This window comes from Eubalaena glacialis, chromosome 19 (genome assembly GCF_028564815.1).
Source record: "Eubalaena glacialis isolate mEubGla1 chromosome 19, mEubGla1.1.hap2.+ XY, whole genome shotgun sequence".
Lineage (NCBI taxonomy): Eukaryota > Metazoa > Chordata > Mammalia > Artiodactyla > Balaenidae > Eubalaena > Eubalaena glacialis.
The window spans coordinates 12,353,327-12,373,344 of record NC_083734.1 but is presented as its reverse complement, the minus strand read 5'-3'; the positions used below and the strand labels follow the sequence as shown (position 1 = coordinate 12,373,344).

Genomic DNA, 20,018 nt, shown 5'->3' with positions numbered 1-20,018 from the left:
ACCTGGGCTTGAGGTTCTCGGCGCCTCACCCCCCGGGGCCCAGCCTTGGGACTGGTGGGGAGGCAGGGCCCGAGCCCCCCTGGGCCAGGGCAGCACGGCAGGTGATTAAGCAGTTATTCCAGCCTCTGCCCCTCCCTCCAGGGTCCATGTCAACCTTGTGGCTGCCCTGCCTGCTATGTAGTCCTGTAGGACCTGAGCTCCTGGCCCTCCACTGGCTGTGGCCCTGCCGGCTGTGCCCTCTGCAGGACCCTCAGGCCTGGGCAGAGACTCAGAGCCAGTATTACATCCCAGGGCTGGTTCTGACTCGGCCCTGACCTTGCTGTTTGGCCAGCTCCCTTGGCCCTGATTTCCCCTTGGTCCTGGAGTCCATCTGGCTGTGAGGCCCAGTTAGATGTGGCTGCGAAGGTGCATGGTCTGCATTCCACCCTGGGAACCCCGTCCCCTCCCGGGCTCTCCTGGGAGGGAGGGGCAGAGAGGCTGGCTCTGTCCAGGAACCTGCCTGACCTGTCTGGGTGGCATTCCACCACGCACCCGTGCCAGGCCTCCAAGGCCTCCTTGAGCCACAGCCATTCAGCTAGGCTCAGTGCCCATCCTCATTTCCCAGATGGGGCCTCTGGGGCTCAGAGAGGGGAGATGAAAGCTCCAGGGTTCAGCCCGAATACGTGAGAATTAACCGAGCTAGGACTAGGGCAAGGCTGTGCCGTCCAGCTCCTCCTAAGGGCGCCCAGGTCCCTGCCCCCGCAGACATCACCTCCACCCTGGATGTGAGCCCAAGCCCCTCTGCTGGCTCCTCCCCCACCCCTCGCCCCCCTTGCTTGGCCTCCCTGGCTAGGTCAGAGCAAGTCATCCTGCCCTGGGGCCTGGGACAGGTTCCTCCAGCCTCCTGGGTTCCGTGCAATGCAGTGACCAGCACTTACAGCTGGAGAGACAGAGTTCAAGCCAGATGGGAGTGTGGGAGGGATCAGGCTGCCGAGCTGGGGAGGGAAGTGCAGGAGGGAGCCTAGCTGCCCATCCCCCTCCTCCGTGGCCCCTGAGTCACTGGGGACCCAGCCCGAGCCTCATCCCCCTCCTGCTCTTGGCGTTGCTGACTGATCTGCTCTGGCCTCCTCCATTCAACTCCCACTGATCGAGGTCAGGGCCAGTGCAGCTGCCCAGGGAGCGGATGGGAGGGCTGCGAGGGTCATAGCACTGCCTCAATTATGTCCCAGGCTGTGTCCTTCTTATCCCTGGCGACCTGGCCGGAGGGGAATAAATCATCCACAGCATCATCTTGTTTGAGTCTTCCTCCTACAAGCCCCCTTTGGTCAGCTTCACTTTCCAGATGGAAGGACAGAGGTCAAGAGAGGGGAAATGACTTGTTTAAGGTCTCATGGTGAGAGAGTAGCAGGCCTGGCATTGGGACTTCTGTGTATGAGGTCCTCTTGGCTCGGGATGGGGGCACAGATGGCCGCTGGATTGGTGAGGCTTATCCCAGGCGCCTGAGTGTCTGGCATCTCAGTGTTCTCGGGGTGGGTGCCTCTGGGCCATGGTGAGAGTTCCCAGCACTCTCCGAGACCCTCTAGTCATTACTCTGTGGCCCTCACCCTACCACCTACCCTGGGCACAGCTGGGATGGCTCCCCAGAGTGTCCGTGCCTCTCTGGCCAACTGAGCCAAGAAGCCAGGTCGGGTAGACCAGGATGTGACTCAATGGGCTACCAGGCAAGTCACCTAATTGGCCTCGGCCACAGGCACCTGGCTCTTCCCTGATAAGGTCAGAGCCAGGTGTTGCTGCTTGCCCAGATCAAAGGGCCGGGGCTGACAGCTGGGGTGCCTGCTTATTTGTGGGCACCAGGAGCTGCTGGGCCAGGAGACAGGGTTGGGGGGGCGCGTGGGGTGGCTGAGAGTTCAGCCTGGGCCTGCCCCTGCTGTTTCCCCTCGGGACCAACTCAGGGCTGGGGTTCGTAGCATCAGGAGGAAGTGTCAGGATTGGGAGGTGGGGGCAGGGGGAGAGTGGGGACAGAGGAAGAGCCAGCTCAGACTGAAACCAGACAGCGCCTTTGCTTTGGGACTGAGTCTCCTTCTGGCCTTGCTCCCTCCTCACTTTGGCCAGCCTGGCAATATCCTCCCGCTTCGACAGAGACTCAGGTTCTGAAGGCAGAGCTGGGCAGCCCCCGTGGCTCTCCCCGCAGGACCCTCCTGTTAGAAGGGAGGCCCGAGAACCTCCCTCCCTGAGGCCTCAGTGACCAACCTAGGGTTTATATTCTGAGCGGAGTTTGAAGGAGGAGTAGTTCCCATTCTTCCCGAAGGGGCTCTGAGTCTGGTGGGCTTCCAGGTACCGATGGGGCCGGCTGTTCTGGGTCCTCCCCATCATCCTGCCGGCCTGGGCCTCCATCCTCCCCATCCTGTGGGCAGGGAGGGTGCTCGGGCAGAGCCTGACCCCACCCACCCCACGCCTGCCCGAGCACCCTCCCTGCCCACAGGATGTGGAGGATGGCGAGTCTCCTCCAAATAACAAGTTGGCCGGATCCGGACTTTGTAAAAATAGCCTTGGTTCAGCCCAGGCTGAGGTGGGGCTGGACGTGTGCTCCAAGGCCACAGTCTGGGGGCTCAGGGCTCCACCAGCGCAGACCTCACCCGCTCCTGCTCCAGGACCACCTTCTCAGCAGCTCTGTGGGTTCGGAATGCGGGTGGTCGGGGGGCTGCCTGCAGGGGCACAGAACTCTCAGCGGGAGTCGTTTCAAGCTTTGGGTGCTGGCCTCCTCGGCAGGCCCACGGGAGAAGGCCTTCAGCCAGCACCATGAGAGGTGGGTGGTGCCTTAGGGATGCTGCCCAAGCCCTGTCTCCGTGATGACCTCGTGCCGGCCCTGTGAGGAGGGGCGCATCACCCATCTTGCAGAGGAGGGAGTGAGGCTCAGCCCCAGCTTCTCCGGGTGAGCCAGGGGCTCTGACTCCTCCCACTCGGCCCTCCGCGGCCCTGCCCCCGGCCCTGGCTCCCTGCCTGCGGCTCCATTGTCCCAGACCTGTGGGCTCAGCACACGTGAGCTGACCGAGGGCTTCCCCACACCCCGACCACAGGATGTCCTCGTGCCGGGAAAGCCGGCCCTGCCGAGACCAGGGGTGGGGCAGCCGGTCTGCCCAGAAAGCTCTCCTCAACCAGACAAAGACTGTGGGGTTGTGGGTGCTGAGCCCAGGAAGCTTCTAGGCCGGGCTGGTCTTTATTTTCAGCAGAGCTTCCCGCTGGCTGGAGAAGGCTCTGTGCCCCCATCTGGGACATGGGTCACCTGTCCAGGCCTTTGACTGTGCTGTTCCTTCTTCTTCTTTTTTTTTTTTTTTTAAATTAATTAATTAATTATTTGGCTGCGTTGGGTCTTCGTTGCTGCACGCGGGCTTTCTCTAGTTGCAGCGAGTGGCGGCTACTCTTCGTTGCGGTGCAGGGGCTTCTCATTGCGGTGGCTTCTCTTGTTGTGGAGCACGGGCTCTAGGCGCGCAGGCTTCAGTTGTTGTGGCACGCGGGCTCGGTAGTTGTGGCTCACGGGCTCTAGAGCGCAGGCTCAGTAGTTGTGGCGCACGGGCTTAGTGGCTCCGCAGCATGTGGGATCTTCCCGGACCAGGGCTCGAACCTGTGTCCCCTGCATTGGCAGGTGGATTCTTAACCACTGCGCCACCAGGGAAGCCCCTGTGCTGTTCCTTCTGCCAGGAATTTTTTTCCCTCCAGGCCCTACCTAGTTGTGTTCGGGCCTCTCTGCTGGCCTGTGACAACCCTGAGGGCCGGGAGAGGTCCTTTCTCTTGGCTCCCCAGAGCAGAAGGGAGGGCTGGAAAGATGGATTGTGTCTCCCTGCTAACCTTGGATTCCCTTGCCCCCAAGGGGAAAGCCCTGAGAGACGAGAGAGTCCAGGGTCGGGAGGGTTGCTGTGTCATCTTGGGCAAGTTCTTCCACCTTCCAGTGGCCCCAGCTGTACAATGGGACAGATGGTAAAACTCAGGTTGGGACTTGGTGACCTTTGGCGGGACAAGGGTGGGGATGGGGTGTGGCTGCCCCAGCAGGAGTCCATCTGAAGTCCCAGGTGCCTCTGCCCACCCAGAAGAGCAGGCAGAAAGCTAGCGGGGAAAGCACTAGGGGGGCTGCCTTCCGGTTCTGCTGTGGACAGGACGATAGGGATGGACCAGGATGGCTGAGGTCTGGCCGAGGCCTGGCTCACCTCCTTCAGCCCCTCTGCACCCACCCAGTGGGGGCTTGGCCAGTGCTCCTCCTTGAAGGGGGGAGAACAGTGTGCTGTGGATCTCCACTGCCCTCTAACTAACACCAAACCTGGTACTAGGGGCTAGGGCCCGATCTCCCTCCGTGGCCTCATCTCCCACTGCTTCCTCTCTATCACCTTCCCAGCCTACAGCCTCACGCGTCTTCCTGCTGTCCCCGACACACACTGAACTTTCTCTGACCTTTGGAACATCAGCTGGGATCTTCCGCCTTCCCAGCCTGGCCGCCTGTGGTGTGATTTAGAGCAAGGACTCTGGAGTCAAATTGGGGTATAAATTCTGGCTTAGCCACACACTAGCTGTGTGATGTCACTCCTTTTAGCCTCTACTGTGTCCTCCATAAGATGAAGATAATAGGGAGAATCAAATGAGATAATCTGTGCTTATGTCCAGGGCACATCCCTGGACCTTGCCTATAATAAATGCTCCATAAACGGTAACTGCAATTATTATTAACAATAAGCATTATGCCTCATTAACCATTATACAGTCTTATAAGATTTGTAATTTATATTTTAGTATACTTGATTTTTAAGTAGTATCATCACAGTGAACTCCTATGCAGCCTTCAATGCCCTGCTCTGCCATCACTGCCTCTATGAAGCCTCCCTTCATTGTCTTGGTAGGATTTGGCCCTCCTTGCTGGTTCCCTGGCATTTTAACTCTTTTAAGCTGGGCAACCCATGGACAGGGTCTGCTCCTTGGCCAGACAGGGGGGCAACTCCTATTCTGATTCTTTCTGCCCACTCCTCACCTAATACAGACAGGCATAGAGGGAACAATTCTTCCTTCTCCCCTAACATGTGTAAGTCCTGATGAGACTGAAATCTCTTTCCAGCCCATATCCTGGTCTGATCTCAGGCAGGTCCTGGGAGACAGACCCAGCAGGAAAAATTCTTTTTCTAGATATGAGGAAATAATTTCTACCTTGACTGATCTAAACAAGGGCCCAGTGTTGACCAAGGCTGACCCACTCTGGGCAGGGCGTGGCATTAAGCACCTTACACGCATTATCTCATCCAGTGCTCAGAGCAAGCAGGGAGTTGCTATTTTTATCTTCATTTTACAGATGAGGAAGTTGGCGCTCTGGAGATGGCTTAGGTTCATGAGAGTTGATTGTTAAATTTTCAGGAATTGTGTGAGCTGGTTGTTAAGCACAACCGTTATTACAAACTAAATTATATAAACTTACAATTAAACAACATCACAGCATAGCACAGGGAGATCGGCTCGGTGCTTCGCGGTGACCTAGAGGGTTGGGATAGGGAGGATGGGAGGGAGGCTCAAGAGGGAGGGGATATGGGGACATGTGTATGCATATGGCTGATTCACTTTGTTGTGCAACAGAAACTAACACAGTATTGTGAAGCAATTATACAATTATACTTTGTATAATTATACTCCAAAGAGCTATTTTAAAAAAAAACCAAAGGTAATAAACACTCAGAATTCATCACCCCCTAATTATTTTGCTACCTTTCACTATTATCTATGTTCTTAAGGTTATTTGTGTCTGTTGGATCTAGGTGGTAGAAATACTCTATGTACAACTCTGTGACTGCATCTGTCTTCCCAGCTCTGATTAGTGACGTCACATTGGTAGCTTGAAATCAGACCATGGTGGGAGTATTTGCACCATGAACACGGGCAAACACTACACATCAGGACTCCCCCCACCCCCGCCTCATTTTTGGAGAGCCAGTTGCTAAACATTTATCAGCACACCACTGAATTGAGGGACAGAGAGGTTGTGACCTGCCCAAGGTCACCCAGCTGGGAAGGAATAGAGCTGAATTCAAGACCAGGCACTGCGTCTCTGGTGCCCAGATTTGTGCACCTCTCTGCTGATTCTGCCCGAGGCCCCAGTCACACAGTTGGGATTAAAAGATTGCCCCGGACACCCAAACACGCTCACCGTCCTGCTCCCTGGGATAAGTGAGGGACGGTCGCGCTGCTCCAGCCCAGCCTGCTCTCACCTCCTTGCCTCCTTCCTCCCCTCCCTCTGTCTCTTCTCCTAGGGGCTCAGGTCTGTGAGGGAACAGCCAGACCCTGTGAATGTTTAGCTTGGCCTGCCGCCTTATCTGCCCACCCGGCCTTTGTCTGGCCATCTGCCCGTCAGCTGTGGGATTGCCTTCCAGGAGCAGGAATCAGGGGCTGCCTCACCGCATGACCTAGCAACTACCCTGCGTTGCTGGACTCTTTATCCCCCCTGGGACCTCGAAGGCCCCTCCCGTACTGGTAGTGCCATCCCCACAGGGTCCTCTAAGACTCTGCTGCTCTATTGTTCTGGAAGAACAAAACCAGGTCACATCACTCCTCTGCTCAGCATCCTCTGGTGTTTTCCTTTCTCACCCGTAGAAGCCACAGTCACCACAGTGAGCCACAAGGCCCCACCCCATCTGGCCTTTCCCCAAGGGTCCCTCTGCTCCAGCCACTCTGGTCTATTTGTTGTTCCACAAATATGCTAAGCACATTCCTGCCCCAGGGCCTTTGCACTTGCTGTTCTCAACCCAATATTTGCATGATTTGTCTCCTCATCTCCTCCAGGTCTTTGCTGAAATGTCACCTCTGACCTTTCTATTTAAAATTTTAACATCTGTTTTCTTTTTCTCACACACTTTTCCTGTCTCCTGTTTCTGCCCTTTTTCCCTCCTTAGCATGTGTCACCCCTTGACATACTATATTTTTTATTTCATTGTTTCTCACTAGAATGAAAACTCCAAGAGTCTAGGAATTTTGGTCTTTGTTGAATGGATGAAAGGATGGATGAATGAATGAGTGAACGAATGAATGAATGAACAAATGAATGACAATGTTTCCAAATGTCAGGAAAGTCTCTGCAGTCTGCTGGGAGTGAGGGTGGCTGTGTGATCTGGCAGGTATGAGACTGGGGGTTCCAGGTCCAGTTCTGCCCCAATTTGCTGTGTGACCTTGGGTAGGTCCCTTTCCTTCTCTGAACCTCTTTTTCAAGTATAATAAGGAGAGTAGCATGGCCAAGTATAAGGAACACTGGCTCTGGAGTCAGACAGGGAGTCAAGTCCCCACTGGGACATTTACTACCGGTGGGGCCTTCGGCAAGTCACTTCTCTCTGTGTGTCTCCCCATCTGTGAGGTGGGATGGGGGTCGGAAAGATACACAAGATGCTGTGTGGTGAGCCCCTAGCACAGCCCCTGACAAGTAGAAAATGTTCAGTGAATAATCTTTACTCTTTTAAAAAGTACCCGAAGGGCTCACCTGCCACTGGGCGTTGAGGAGGATGGAGTCGTGGAGTCTCCTAACCCAGAGGGCCTGTCCCGCCTCCCCTGGGCCCAGGTCTGGCCAAGGTTGCCCCTCTCGGGCAGCGGCTGCCTCCTCAGCAGGCACTTGGCCTCTCGCTGGGTGGTCTGGGCGGGTGGGCTCAGCCATGAGACCCCTGTGCCACACCTGCCGCTCTCCTCTCCCCACGCAGTGTTCATCTGCAGCTTCATGGTGGCTGCCCCCATCTTTGGCTACCTGGGTGACCGCTTCAACAGGAAAGTGATCCTCAGCTGTGGGATTTTCTTCTGGTCGGCCGTCACGTTCTCCAGCTCCTTCATTCCGCAGCAGGTGAGGCCTGCCCGGGCTTTCCACCCGGCATTCCTGCTCATCCCGTCCGTGTGTCCTGGTTCCTCCAGCGGGTGGCAAGTCTGATTGACCTGTCCTAGTCTAGACTGGGGTTCCAGCCTGTTGGGTCCAAGTATGGCGGGATGAGGGGGGTCTTTGGGTACTTCTATACACTGGCCCTACCGATTGGGCTTTCCCCTTGCTGGCCTTGAACTGAGGGACTCACAGCCCTGTGTGGCATCCTGACTCTCTCTGAGCTGCTTCTGATTTGGGGAGGATGCAAGGATCAGCGGGGCAAGTCTGGCCAAGGAGTCAGGACCCTTGGGTTCTAGTTCTGGCTCTGCCGTCATCTTGCTGTGTGACCCTAGATACGTCACTACCCTTCTCTAGGCCTCACACAGTTTGCTCTTTGTCCGACCATCAGCCAACTCCCTGGGTCAAAGTCCTAGGGAGACAAACATTAGTTCAGTGTAAGGAAGATCTTTCTTTCTTTCTTTCTTTTTTTTTTTTGGCCACAATGTGCAGCTCGTGGGATGTTAGTTCCCCAACCAGGGATTGAACCTGGGCCCTCAGCAATGAGAGTGTGGAGTCCTAACCACTGGACCGCTAGGGAATTCCCAGGAAAGAAGATGTTTCTTACTTGGCTCCCACAGTTCTGGATTTGAATATCCCAATTCTGTTGCCCACTCAGCTTTGTGATCTGGAGAAACTTTACTTCTCTGAGCCTCAGTTTCCTTATCTTTAATTGGGGATGATACTTCTTAGTATGAAGGGTGGTTGTGAGAAATAATTGAACTCATGAATGTCCAGACCCTGACACATGGCAGGTTTCAACAAATCATTATTTCTGTTCTTTCTTCCAATGAGGAGATATGTTGCTCTGAGAGGTAGTGAGTGTCCCATCACTAGGGGTCTTCAAGCAGAGGACGGACAGTCACATGATGGCTACTATAGAGGGAGATAGAGGAAGAAGGGGAGGGACTTCCCTGGTGGCGCAGTGGATGAGAATCCGCCTGCCAATGCAGGGGACACAGGTTCGAGCCCTGGTCCAGGAAGATCCCACATGCTGTGGAGCAACTAAGCCCATGCGCCACAACTACTGAGCCTGTACTTTAAAGGCCGCATGCCGCAACTACTGAGCCCATGCGCCACAACTACTGAGCCTGAGCTCTGGAGCCCGCGTGCTGCAACTATGAAATCCGCGCACCTAGAGCTCGTGCTCCGCAACAAGAGAAGCCACCACAATGAGAAACCCGCGCACCACAACGAAGAGTAGCCCCCGCTCGCCGCAACTAGAGAAAGCCTGCACGCAGCAATGAAGACCCAAAGAAGCCAAAAATAAATAAAATTAAATCTTTAAAAAAAAAAAAAAGAAGGGGAGAAGACCAGGATTTGCCTTCAGGGAGCGTTCAGCCTAGGGGACAAAGGAGGAGACCCTGGCCTTGGGAGCACCCAGGCCTGGGGATGGGAAGATGTGACAGGAGCTCCCATGTTCAGAGCCTTCAAGATAAGCAAAGTGCTGAAAGTCCTCACTGAAGAGAGAGCAGTCTCTGACATCCATGTTGTCAGGGAAGACTTCCTGGAGGAGGTGGCAGTTGAGCTGGGCAGGCAAGACAGGGAGATTAGTCCTCTTGGTGAAGATAGCACAGGCAGAGGGAGCAGCCCCATGGAGGCAGAAATGGTGGAGTGTGTTGGTAGATTGAGGAGGCGAGTGCTTTGGCTGGAAAGGAAGGCAGGGACCAGGTCATGGAGAGCCTTGAATGCCAGGTTGGAAGGCCTGAGCTTTCTCCTGAGGGAAGTGCTGGACCCTGGAAGAGTCTGAAGAAGGGCAATGGTGAGTCAGATTTACACTGATCGAGAGGAGGTTGGAGGTGAGGGCAGAGAGAACTGGCAGGTTTTGGGGATACAAGTTTGCTTCATGGGGCAGCTTCATAGAGAAGGGTCAGGCCAGGTAATAAGCTCCAGGCCTAGGACTTCCCTGGTGGCATAGTGGTTAAGAATCCACCTGCCAATGCAGGGGACACAGGTTCGAGCCCTGGTCCGGGAAGATCCCACATGCCACAGAGCAACTAAGCCTGTGCGCCACAACTACTGAGCCTGCGCTCTAGAGCCCACGAGCCACAACTGCTGAGCCTGCGAGCCACAACTACTGAAGCCCGTGCACCTAGAGCCCGTGCTCTGCAACAAGAGAAGCCACCACAATGAGAAGCCTGCGCACCACAACGAAGAGTAGCCCCTACTAGCCGCAACTAGAGAAAGCCCGCGCGCAGCAATGAAGACCCAACGCAGCCAAAAATAAATTAAAAAAAAAAAACCCAGGCCTAGAACATCAGGTAGAGCCTGATGGCCACAGTCAAAAATGGGGACTGGACCAGAAGAAGCTTCTGGACCCCCTCTGGGTCTTGTCCTGCCCCTGCCCAGGCCCCTCATCATCTGACCTCTGGGGCTGCTTCTGGGATTGACCAGTGAGTACAGGACCACGATGTCAAGGCTGGGCCCCACTCTGGGTGTGTGGAAGGAAGGGAGAGATGGGGAGAGAAGATGAGCAGAGGCAGAGAGAGAGACAGACGGATCACCCCCAATTAATCTATGAGTTCATTGCAGTCACAATCCGAGTCCCATGGGGGTTTTTGGTGGACCTTGGCAATGTGATTCTGAAGTAAATCTGGCAGAGAACGTGCCCAGGAACAGCCAAGAACATTGTGAAAACAACAATGAAAGGGCTCTTGTCCTATCCGTTATCAAAACATGGCTATTCTAATGAAAACAGCAGAGGGATAAACTAAGAGATCAAGGAAATAGAGTCCTCCTTTCTATGGGAATTGAGTGGAGGATGAAAGTTGCATCTCAAATAAATGGTTTTGGGAGTATTGACTCTCCATCTGGATGGAAGATAAAGTATGGTCTGTATTTCTAACCATACTTCAAAATAAATCCCAGCTAGGTGAAAGTAAAGTAAAAAGCAAACCATAAAAGTCTAGAACTAGGGCTTCCCTGATGGCGCAGTGGTTGAGAGTCTGCCTGCCAATGCAGGGGACATGGGTTCGAGCCCTGGTCCGGGAAGATCCCACATGCCGCAGAGCAACTGGGCCCGTGAGCCACAACTACTGAGCCTGCACGTCTGGAGCCTGTTCTCCACAACAAGAGAGGCCGCAACAGTGAGAGGCCCGCGCACTGCCATGAGGAGTGGCCCCCGCTTGCCACAACTAGAGAAAGCCCTCGCACAGAAACGAAGACCCAACACAGCCAAAAATAAATAAATAAATAATTAAAAAAAAAAAAAAAAGTCTAGAACTATAATTCAACAAGAAAAAGACAAATAACCCGGTAGAAAAAATGGGCAAAGGATAGTGACAGGCACTTCCAGGGGAAGATCCCCCAACAGGCAACATATGTAGGAAGAGATGGTTCTCGCTTCTTGAGTAATCAGGGCACTGCAAATTAAAACAACAGTGAGTTACCATTTCACACCCATCAGATTGGCGGCAATTAAAAAGGCTGACAATACCAAGTGTTATTCAAGCTACTAGTGGGAGTGTAAATTGGTAGAGCCTCTTTGGAGAGCAAAGTGGGGCAGGATTTTGTAAAATTCTGTGTACACCCCACAGCCCAGCCTTCTACTTGGGGGTATATGCTGAAGGGAGAAACTCCAACTCGTGGACGCAAAGTGACAGGTGCATGTAAGGATGTTTGCTGCAAGTTTTGTAACAGAAAAAAAAGAGAGAAACTAAATGACCTCGACTTGGGGGACGCCCAGATAGAATGGGGTGTATTCATACTATGATCTTAGCAGGAAATGAATGAACTAGCTCTATATTAACCAGCTGAAATGGGTTTCCAAAAGATGAGGGAAAAAAATCAAGTTGTGGGACAAGATGCATGGAATGGTCTTTTTTTTTTTTTTTTTAATATTTATTTATTTATTTTACTTTTGGCTGTGTCGGGTGTTAGTTGTGGCACGCATGATCTTCTTTGCGGCACATGGGCTGCTCTCTAGTTGTGGCTCGCGTGCTCAGTAGTTGTGGCATGTGGGCTCCCAGTCCCCCAACCAGGGACCGAACTCGCGTCCCCTGCATTGGAAGGTGGATTCTCAACCACCGGACCAGCAGGGAAGTCCCAGGAATGGTCTTTTTATGTTTATTTTTTGAGAGCACACAGGGGACACTAAATGTTGTTCCTTGGTACGTGTATGTGCAGGCAAAGGTAGAGAGGAAGTCGTGACAAATGCACAAAATAGCCAGTTCCTGGGGGAGGAGTGGGGATCAATGGGATCCCTTGTCAAAGAGGTCTTATCTGCCTGCTCTTGTACAGAGGAGAATAAGGAAATCACTCCCATTCTCTTTCTCTTTCTAAAATATAACAAACATAAAAGATAAAAGAATATTTTGTATCATTCTGGGATGGACTAGCCCTTCTTGAGCAAGATGTGAAATCCAGAAGCCATTAAGGGAAAATCAACAGCTTGGACAGCATCAAATTAAACAACACAAAGCTTCTGTATGATGAAACTCACCATAAACAAAGTGGAAAGAAAGATGGAAAATATTTGTGACCTATCTAATAAATGTCAATTCCCACGATATATAAAACGCTAACAGAAACTCATACAAGAAAGACAACCCAACAGAAAAATAGGCAAAGGCTGTGGGCTGATGCTTCTCAGGGAAAGAAGCACAGGCAAGGGGCCAGGAGAAGGAAGACTCAGAGATGGAGAGTGAGAGAGTGAATGAACTATGGAAACGAGAGACGCAGAGATGGATGGGCAGGACCAGCGACACAGAGAGAGGGCCAGGAAAGAGATGTGCAGGAACAGGGAGACCCGGAGGAGGGCTGGATGTGGGCAGTGCTGGCCGGATGGGTGGTCAGGGTGGGGCTGGGGAAAAATGACCAGGCTTGGTTCTCAGGCCCTGGGCAGCTGGGGGGATGGAGGGGCTGGGTCCACATCAAAGGGGTAGAACCACTGGCAGCTGGCATGGCCCCACCCTTCCCAGCGTAGCTGGGCTTTGCTCTTTGATGTGTGCATGGGGGAGGGGCACTGAGCCCACTGGGCTGCCCTGCCCACTCTCCATTTACACTGGGTCCTCAGTGCTGACAGGGTCAGCCCAGCTGCCTGGTCAGGGGATGGGACACAGAGTAGGGGCGGCTTGAGGCTCCCAAGATGGGGCCAGAACCCAGGGAGGAAGTCTCCCAATGGGTCGGGGTGGCAGTGGAGACACAGGCTTACGTCCCCCGCCAAACCTACAACTCTCAGCCCCTGAAAGTCCAGCTCCAACCCAGCACTGGGCCAGCTAGACCCAGTCAGACCCACTATTCAGAGGCAGGAACTGAGGCCCAGAGTGGCCTGGGGTGTAGTCGTTGCTGAGGCAGGGGTTGGGCTCCATCCTCTCTCCTGTCTCCTGGGCCCTGCCGCGGGTAGGGAGAAAAGCGGGGAGCAGGGATGCGCAGGCAGGGGAGCAGGTGGGCCCCCCAGCGCTCTCCGCCCTTCCCCACAGCACTTCTGGCTGCTGGTCCTGTCCCGCGGGCTGGTGGGCATCGGTGAGGCCAGCTACTCTACCATCGCGCCCACCATCATCGGCGACCTCTTCACCAAGAACACGCGCACGCTCATGCTGTCTGTCTTCTACTTCGCCATCCCTCTGGGCAGGTGAGGATCCGGGCCAGGTCCCTTCGGATTTCTGACCACTCCCTCTCCCTTGAGTTTGGCCCTCTGTGACCTAAACACGTGGGCAGGCAGCCTTGAGAAGCGCCTGGACTAGCTCCCTGGCTGGCTGGGTGGCGGGGGCTGGTGGCCTCCTAGACTGGTGAGCATCCCCTGCCCCCGACGCCCTACCCATCCCTGCCTGACCGTGCCGTCCTCTCTGCAGTGGCCTGGGCTACATCACCGGCTCCAGCGTGAAGCAGGCGGCTGGAGACTGGCACTGGGCCTTGCGGGTAAGGACACCCCCAGACCAGCTGTTGCCCAGGGTCGCCCAGAGATTCAGGGACAGAGCCTCAGCCGCCAGGCTTCCCACCTCGCGGGCCTGGGCTCTTCTCCATTAGTTCACTTTGAGGCGTGAGGGGTGCCAGACTCGCCCCACTCAGGGGCCCCAGTCTGTGAGGATGAAGGAAATTCCACGTTCACGGCGGCACTTCCTGCTTTGAGCTGTGGCACCGTGCTGGGGTGGGGCTGAGACGAGGCCTCTGTGTGAGGGCCCCGGGGTCTGGAGCCACTTCCTGTCCTGCAGGAGGATTCAGCACAAGTCTGCCAAGGCCCCAGGACAGTGCAATCAGAGGAAACAGAGATCCCCAGTCTTGTGAAGGAGAGGAAGCTTAAGACAAAGTGTTTTTTCCTCAAAAGCAGGAAGGAAGCAGCCTCCGTGGAATTTTTTGATGGGGGCGGCGAGTGGAGAGGAACTCCCCAGACCATGGGCTCCCAGGCCTGGTGGGGGTGGGTACAGATTTCCCTGTTCTCATGAGCTGGTGAAGGAACTGGTATATTGGAATCCAGACTCCCAAGATGTGCCCTTTCCATCTGGAGAGAGGCCTGGGGCCTTGGAGATTCAGTTCTCGACACTGGGCAGGATGCAGGGAAGACCCAAAGGGACTCCTGAGCCTCTGTTCTCCTGGAACCCACACGGGCCCCTCCCAAATGATAAGCTACCTGATATATTAGCTGGAAGCTTCATGCGCAGCCAGCCCCTTCTCGGTGCCCCACCACCACCAGGGTGAGGAGCTGGCCTGGGAAACTTTCCCAGACCCAGGGCGGGGGGCAAGAGCTGGTATCTGGCTCCCTGTCCCCAGGAACTCTCCTCTCCCAGTCATCATTCCATATGTCTGCCCACCTACCTGTTTTCCTTTTGTTCCATCGATCACCCATCATCCATCACTCGTCACCCATCACCCATCCACTCATCCACTCATCCATCCTCCTGTCCTTCCATGTGTTAATTCATCCACCCAGCAATCTATCCATCCATCCATCCATCCATCCATCCATCCATCCATCCATCCATCCATCCATCCATCCATCCATCTCTCTGACTATTCAGCCATCTGTCCTCCCTCCTCCATCCATCTGACCATCCCTCTCTCCCTTTCACTTTCAGTCCTCTCTCCCATCCTGCCCCTGGTTGGCACAGCCCATTTTGAGCCCCCAAGCCCCAGATGCTAGCCTCACCCCCAGTGGCTTTGCCCAGTCAGGAAGGCTGGGCAGCTACTAGCCCAGAGGAGGAGCCCGGGGCCCAGAGAAGGCGTGGCTGGCCTGCTCCCCCTTCCAGGTGCAGCAGAGACAAAGACGCCTGGGCCCTGGTGTCCTAACTTGGTGCACCCTGACCCACCAGGTGTCCCCCATCCTGGGCATGATCACAGGAACGCTCATCCTCGTCCTGGTCCCGGCCACTAAGAGAGGCCACGCTGACCAGCTCGGGGGGCAGCTCAAGGCCCGGACGTCATGGCTCCGAGACATGAAGGCCCTGATCCGCAAGTGAGTGCTGCTGGGAGGGGTCCGGTGGGAAGAGGGAGGGGCGCCGAGATGAGAGGACCGCACCTTGCAGGCTGGCCCACGCAGCCTGCTCGGCCGGACTCCCTGTCCACAGTGCTGGGGCCACGAGTGTTTATGATCCCTGAAGCCAGAGCCCTCACCCCCAGAGCCCGTAGGGAAGGCGTTTGAGGCCTTCTGTCCCTGGGGGAAGGAGTGAGGGAGGAAAGGCTGCCTCCCGGGCCTGTCTCCTGGGCCCGACCCTGCCAGCTGCGGGGATGCTGGCCCCCGCTCAGTGTTGCTGCCCCGGCCTCTCCCCAGCCGCAGCTACGTCTTCTCCTCCCTGGCCACGTCGGCCGTGTCCTTCGCCACAGGGGCCCTGGGCATGTGGATCCCGCTCTACCTGCACCGCGCCCAAGTCGTGCAGAAGGCGGCGGAGACGTGCAGCAGCCCGCCCTGTGCGGCCAAGGACAGGTGCGGCCAGGCGGGCTCAGTGGGCGGGCGGGGATGGCAGCGGGGTGAGGGAGGCCGCCGGCCCCTCTACCCTGGCCCTGCCCCCTAACCCGTGCCGCACCGTCCTCTGTCTCCGCAGCCTCATCTTCGGGGCCATCACCTGCTTTACGGGTTTTCTCGGGGTGGTCACGGGCGCGGGAGCCACGCGCTGGTGCCGCCTGCGGACCCAGCGGGCTGACCCGCTGGTGTGCGCTGTGGGTATGCTGGGCTCCGCCATCTTCATCTGCCTCATCTTCGTGGCGGCCAAGAGCAGCATCGTGGGGGCCTATGTGAGTGCGGTGGGAGTGCCAGGGTGGCAGGGGAGCTGGGCTCTGGAAGAGGAAATGCAGTCTGACTTGGGCGGGGGACCCCCCCCACGGGGAGGCTCCAGTCCTCAGTCTGCCCCTGCTCTGTCCAGGGCTGTGGGCCTGGCTTGAAGCCTGTAGATAATCCACACATTCCCCGTGAGCCTGACCACCAGGAGCCGGGGTTGGGGGGTGCTTCTGGGGGCTCCCGGCCAGCAGCCAGGGTGCAGGCAGCAGCCTGGGGCCAGTGGCGGGCAGAGCGCCCCCTGATGGTTGCTCTGGTCTCTCCCGGGCAGATCTGCATCTTTGTAGGGGAGACGCTGCTGTTTTCTAACTGGGCCATCACGGCGGACATCCTCATGGTGAGGCAGGCCAAGGTTGCCTCGTGCTGACCGGGGCCTCTCAACCTCTCAGGGCAGATGGGGAGGGTGGGTGAAGGGGTGGGAGAGCCGGCCGGGCTTGTGAGTGGGGAGAGGGGATCAGAGATTTTGGGGTCTGCATTGGGGCAGGGCCTGGAATCAGAGGGTTGAGCAGGCAGAAGGGCAGGATGTGGGGACTGGGTGCGGAGGGCGATGTCTGGAGGCTCCGGTTTGTGGCCGGGAGGCTGGCAGTGCCAGGCTGGCACCAGAGTGGTGCTGTCTGCCAGCGCTCCACCCCCAGGGTCTGAGCTCCCGTGGACTCTGCCCTCCCGGCTCAGCCTGTGTTCCAGGCGCGCCTGCCCGAGTGCCCGTGGCTGGGTCGGGCAGACAGAGGCCGTCTTCACGGGGCCAACAATGGGTTCCAGACCAGGCGGCTAGGGACAAAGGGCCATCTGAGTGGCGGCAGGGGCTTGTGTCCTTGGGCGGGGACGGGAGCAGCCTGGGAGGAAGCAGGAGGGGGCTGTGGCCTCGATAACAAGCGGCAGTCTGGGGCAGGGGTGGTGGAGGGGGTGCTGACATCTGGTCCTGTCCTCAGGGATCCTCCAAGTCAGGGCCGGGAGAGAGTTGGGAGAAGGGTACGCAGGGCACCAGCGGCGGGGAGGGTGGGAGGTGCCAGGGTGGGCCCTGGGGGCAGGGGGAGGGACTCCTCATGGGGCCACCTTCAGGGCACTTGGGGTTTGGTGCCAGAATGTGGGTCAGCCTAGGAGATCAGAGTCTGCCTGGGCATCGGGCCCCTGCTAGCTCCCCTCCAGGAAGCCTGCCTGGCCCCGCCCGAGCTTCCCTGTGTATGTGCTTCACCCGGGGTGGTCTCCCTCCAACACCGCCCCCCTCACCCAGTGCCTGGCTAAAGGGGTGGTGGGCGGGAGGTCTGACTCAGCTCAGTGCCAGGCGGGGTCACTGCACATGCGGGAGTGAAGGTTGGAGTGAGTTTGCCTGAATCAAGTGCCCTTGGCGGTAGGCAGGACCCCCTCCTCTGCCCCCAGCCCCAGGGGCAGCCCCAGATGCTGACAGGGTTTGTGTCCCAGGGAAATCGTGTCCCATTTTATTAAGTGTCACAGCCAAGTGACTAATTATTCCTGGAAATGGGGCCACGCAATCCAGGTCTCCCCTCCCCCCCAGTAACTGGGTGCCCCGTGGGCACTGGCTGTTCTCACAGACTGTCTACCAAGGCTGGGGCTCGGACTAGATGAGGAAGCTGAGCTCGGGGGTAAGGGGCTGCCCAGGGCGCCCGCTGACATGGCTGCTGCCCGCCCCCTGCTGCTCTGCCACCAGCCCCTCTGTCTGACCTTGGCCCGCCCAGCTTTGGAGCTGCAGCCCCTGTGGGTCAGGGCCTGCTTGGTCTGGCGGGGGTTCCGGGGGCCCAGCGGCTCTGGCAGTCCGTGCTGGGGGTAAAAGTGGAGGCTCACTACCATCACCCATCCCAGCCAGCCCAGGCCTTGGCAGGTCCCCAAGGAGGGGAAACCAAGATGGGTCTTTAGCTTGTAGGGAGGTGAGGGCAAGACTGAGGCCAGGGTTCTGGTCCCAGGGTTGCCACGTGCAATCTCTGTGCCCCCGGGCATCGGTTGCCCTGTGACCGGTGCACTTGGCTCCCCGCCAAGGGCCAAGTGCAGACGCTAAGGCAGCCTGGTCTCAGGAGCCGGGGAGGAGGGGAGGGCCCAGGAGAACAAGTCAAGACACCAGGGCAGGAGTGAGTCTGAGGCCATGGGAGCTTCAGAAGTGTCGTGACCCCTGGGATGAGGCCAGGTGGGCACACCTGACTCTGCTGGCCTCTGACCTGCTGCCTCTTGCACAGTATGTGGTCATCCCCACCAGACGGGCCACTGCCGTTGCCCTGCAGAGCTTCACGTCCCACCTGCTGGGGGACGCCGGAAGCCCCTACCTCATCGGCTTTGTGAGTACTGGGGGCGAGGGGCGGGTGGGGTGCAGGCCTTTGGGAGGTGGCCCCGCCCTAACATCCACCCCCTCCCCCATCCCACAGATCTCCGACCTGATCCGCCAGAGCACCAAGGACTCCCCGCTCTGGGAGTTCCTGAGCCTGGGCTACGCCCTCATGCTCTGCCCCTTCGTCGTGGTCCTGGGTGGCATGTTCTTCCTGGCCACCGCGCTCTTCTTCCTCAGCGACCGCGCCAAGGCTGAGCAGCAGTGAGTGGGGGGGTGAGGGTGGGCCTGCTGCCTGCTGGTGGGTCATCTGGCTGACAAGGTCCCCGCCTCCAGGCCTTCCCGCCCTCCAGCTGCTGCCTCCATCACAAGAGGGAGCCCATGGTGGCCCCGGGGTTTTTGTGGTGGTTCTAGGTGGGTTTTTCTCCGGAATGAATGGTTTTCAGGGTTGGGGCTCCGCCCCTTCTTTTTCCTCTCATTTTCTGACTTCTTTCTCCTCTCCTCTTTACTCTTCTCTCTCTCTCTCTTCTCTCCCCACTCCTGGGCTCTCCCACCTCCCCCTGGGGCTGACGAGGTCCCTGCCCAGCACATCCGGTCCGCCGGCGATGCGATGCGCCAGAGCAGTGCCCGGGCCAGGCCCCCGCTGATCCGCCACCTTGACCCCCGCCCGTCTCTCCCCCAGGGTGAACCCGCTGGTGATGCCGCCCGCATCTGTGAAAGTCTGAGGCAGTGAGTGTGGGTCGGGGGGCTGGGGGCGAGACTCCTTGCGGAGGGAAGGGGCAGGGTTAGTGGGGGGGGGGGTGTTCTGGAAGCAGGCGCAGCTCCTGAGTCACCTCGTGCCTGAGTACATCCCAGCCCTGGGCTTGGTCCTCCTCCTCATGAGATGTTGCCCGAATTGACCAGCGGACCCGTGGGAGGGGGGTAGCTCCCCCTTCCTTCCGCAGAAGGGCTGGGGGCATAGGTCAGGGTGGGGACTGGCCAGGAACTCCCTGCTCGGTTCTGGATTCTGTCCTCCCGAATCCTCCTAGAGGTGCCAGGGCCTGACTCCTACTTGGACCTTCCTCTGGGCCTGGCCTCTGGGGGCTGCAGCTTCCCAGCAGTGCAAAATCCAAGGTCACTGCCCCATGCCTTGGCTCCAGTAGACCCACACCCTTCATGCCACCAGAGCCCAGAGAAAGGCCTGTTTCTCCCCATAGGGAGGATCGTGAAAGAGGGAAGCTCTGGAATGGGCTCCACACCTGACCTCTGACCCCCTCCCTCCAGGTGCCACTGGGACAATGAAGAACCCTTGCTCCTACCTAGTCTGGGAGGTGTCCCCCGGCGCCCTGGCCCTGTAGGGCTGTCCCGAAGCTTTCCGTGTGACCCACAGCTGGGCGCCCACCGGCTCTGGTCTGGGACTGCTGAGTGGCCTTGGCTCCAAGAAGCTGTGTCCTCAACTAACCTGGAAGGCTGTGTGTGCTGGAGCCATACCCTGGGACAGACCCCCAGGCCTGGGTCTGGGGTACAGGGGCCCTGGGGCCCAGGAAGAAGACAGCCCACTGTGGGCATGTGGGGAGAGGCTGGCCTGTCCCCGGCTTACGTGATCCTGGGGCAGTCTCTGCCCTCCCCAGACTCTGGGGCCGGGGGGCTGGACTTTCCCGCCCAGC

General features: G+C 57.4%; 1 protein-coding gene across 2 annotated transcripts in view; it reads left to right on the top strand.

Annotated features, from left to right (window-relative positions):
* SPNS2 (SPNS lysolipid transporter 2, sphingosine-1-phosphate) overlaps window positions 1-19,725 on the top strand; it is a 34,139-nt gene extending 14,414 nt beyond the window's left edge. The window contains exons 3-13 of one of the 2 annotated variants that reach the window (XM_061176309.1): window positions 7,689-7,825; window positions 13,315-13,466; window positions 13,687-13,753; window positions 15,142-15,284; window positions 15,600-15,752; window positions 15,871-16,060; window positions 16,372-16,437; window positions 18,287-18,385; window positions 18,473-18,636; window positions 19,055-19,101; window positions 19,636-19,725. In XM_061176309.1, the coding sequence (XP_061032292.1) occupies window positions 7,689-7,825; window positions 13,315-13,466; window positions 13,687-13,753; window positions 15,142-15,284; window positions 15,600-15,752; window positions 15,871-16,060; window positions 16,372-16,437; window positions 18,287-18,385; window positions 18,473-18,636; window positions 19,055-19,097 (1,214 nt within the window). In that variant the 3' untranslated portion in view covers window positions 19,098-19,101; window positions 19,636-19,725. Of the gene's footprint in view, window positions 1-7,688; window positions 7,826-13,314; window positions 13,467-13,686; window positions 13,754-15,141; window positions 15,285-15,599; window positions 15,753-15,870; window positions 16,061-16,371; window positions 16,438-18,286; window positions 18,386-18,472; window positions 18,637-18,946; window positions 19,102-19,635 lie in introns of those variants that run through there. The other variant, XM_061176308.1, reaches the window with a different exon arrangement.
* Window positions 19,726-20,018: the final 293 nt, after the last annotated feature.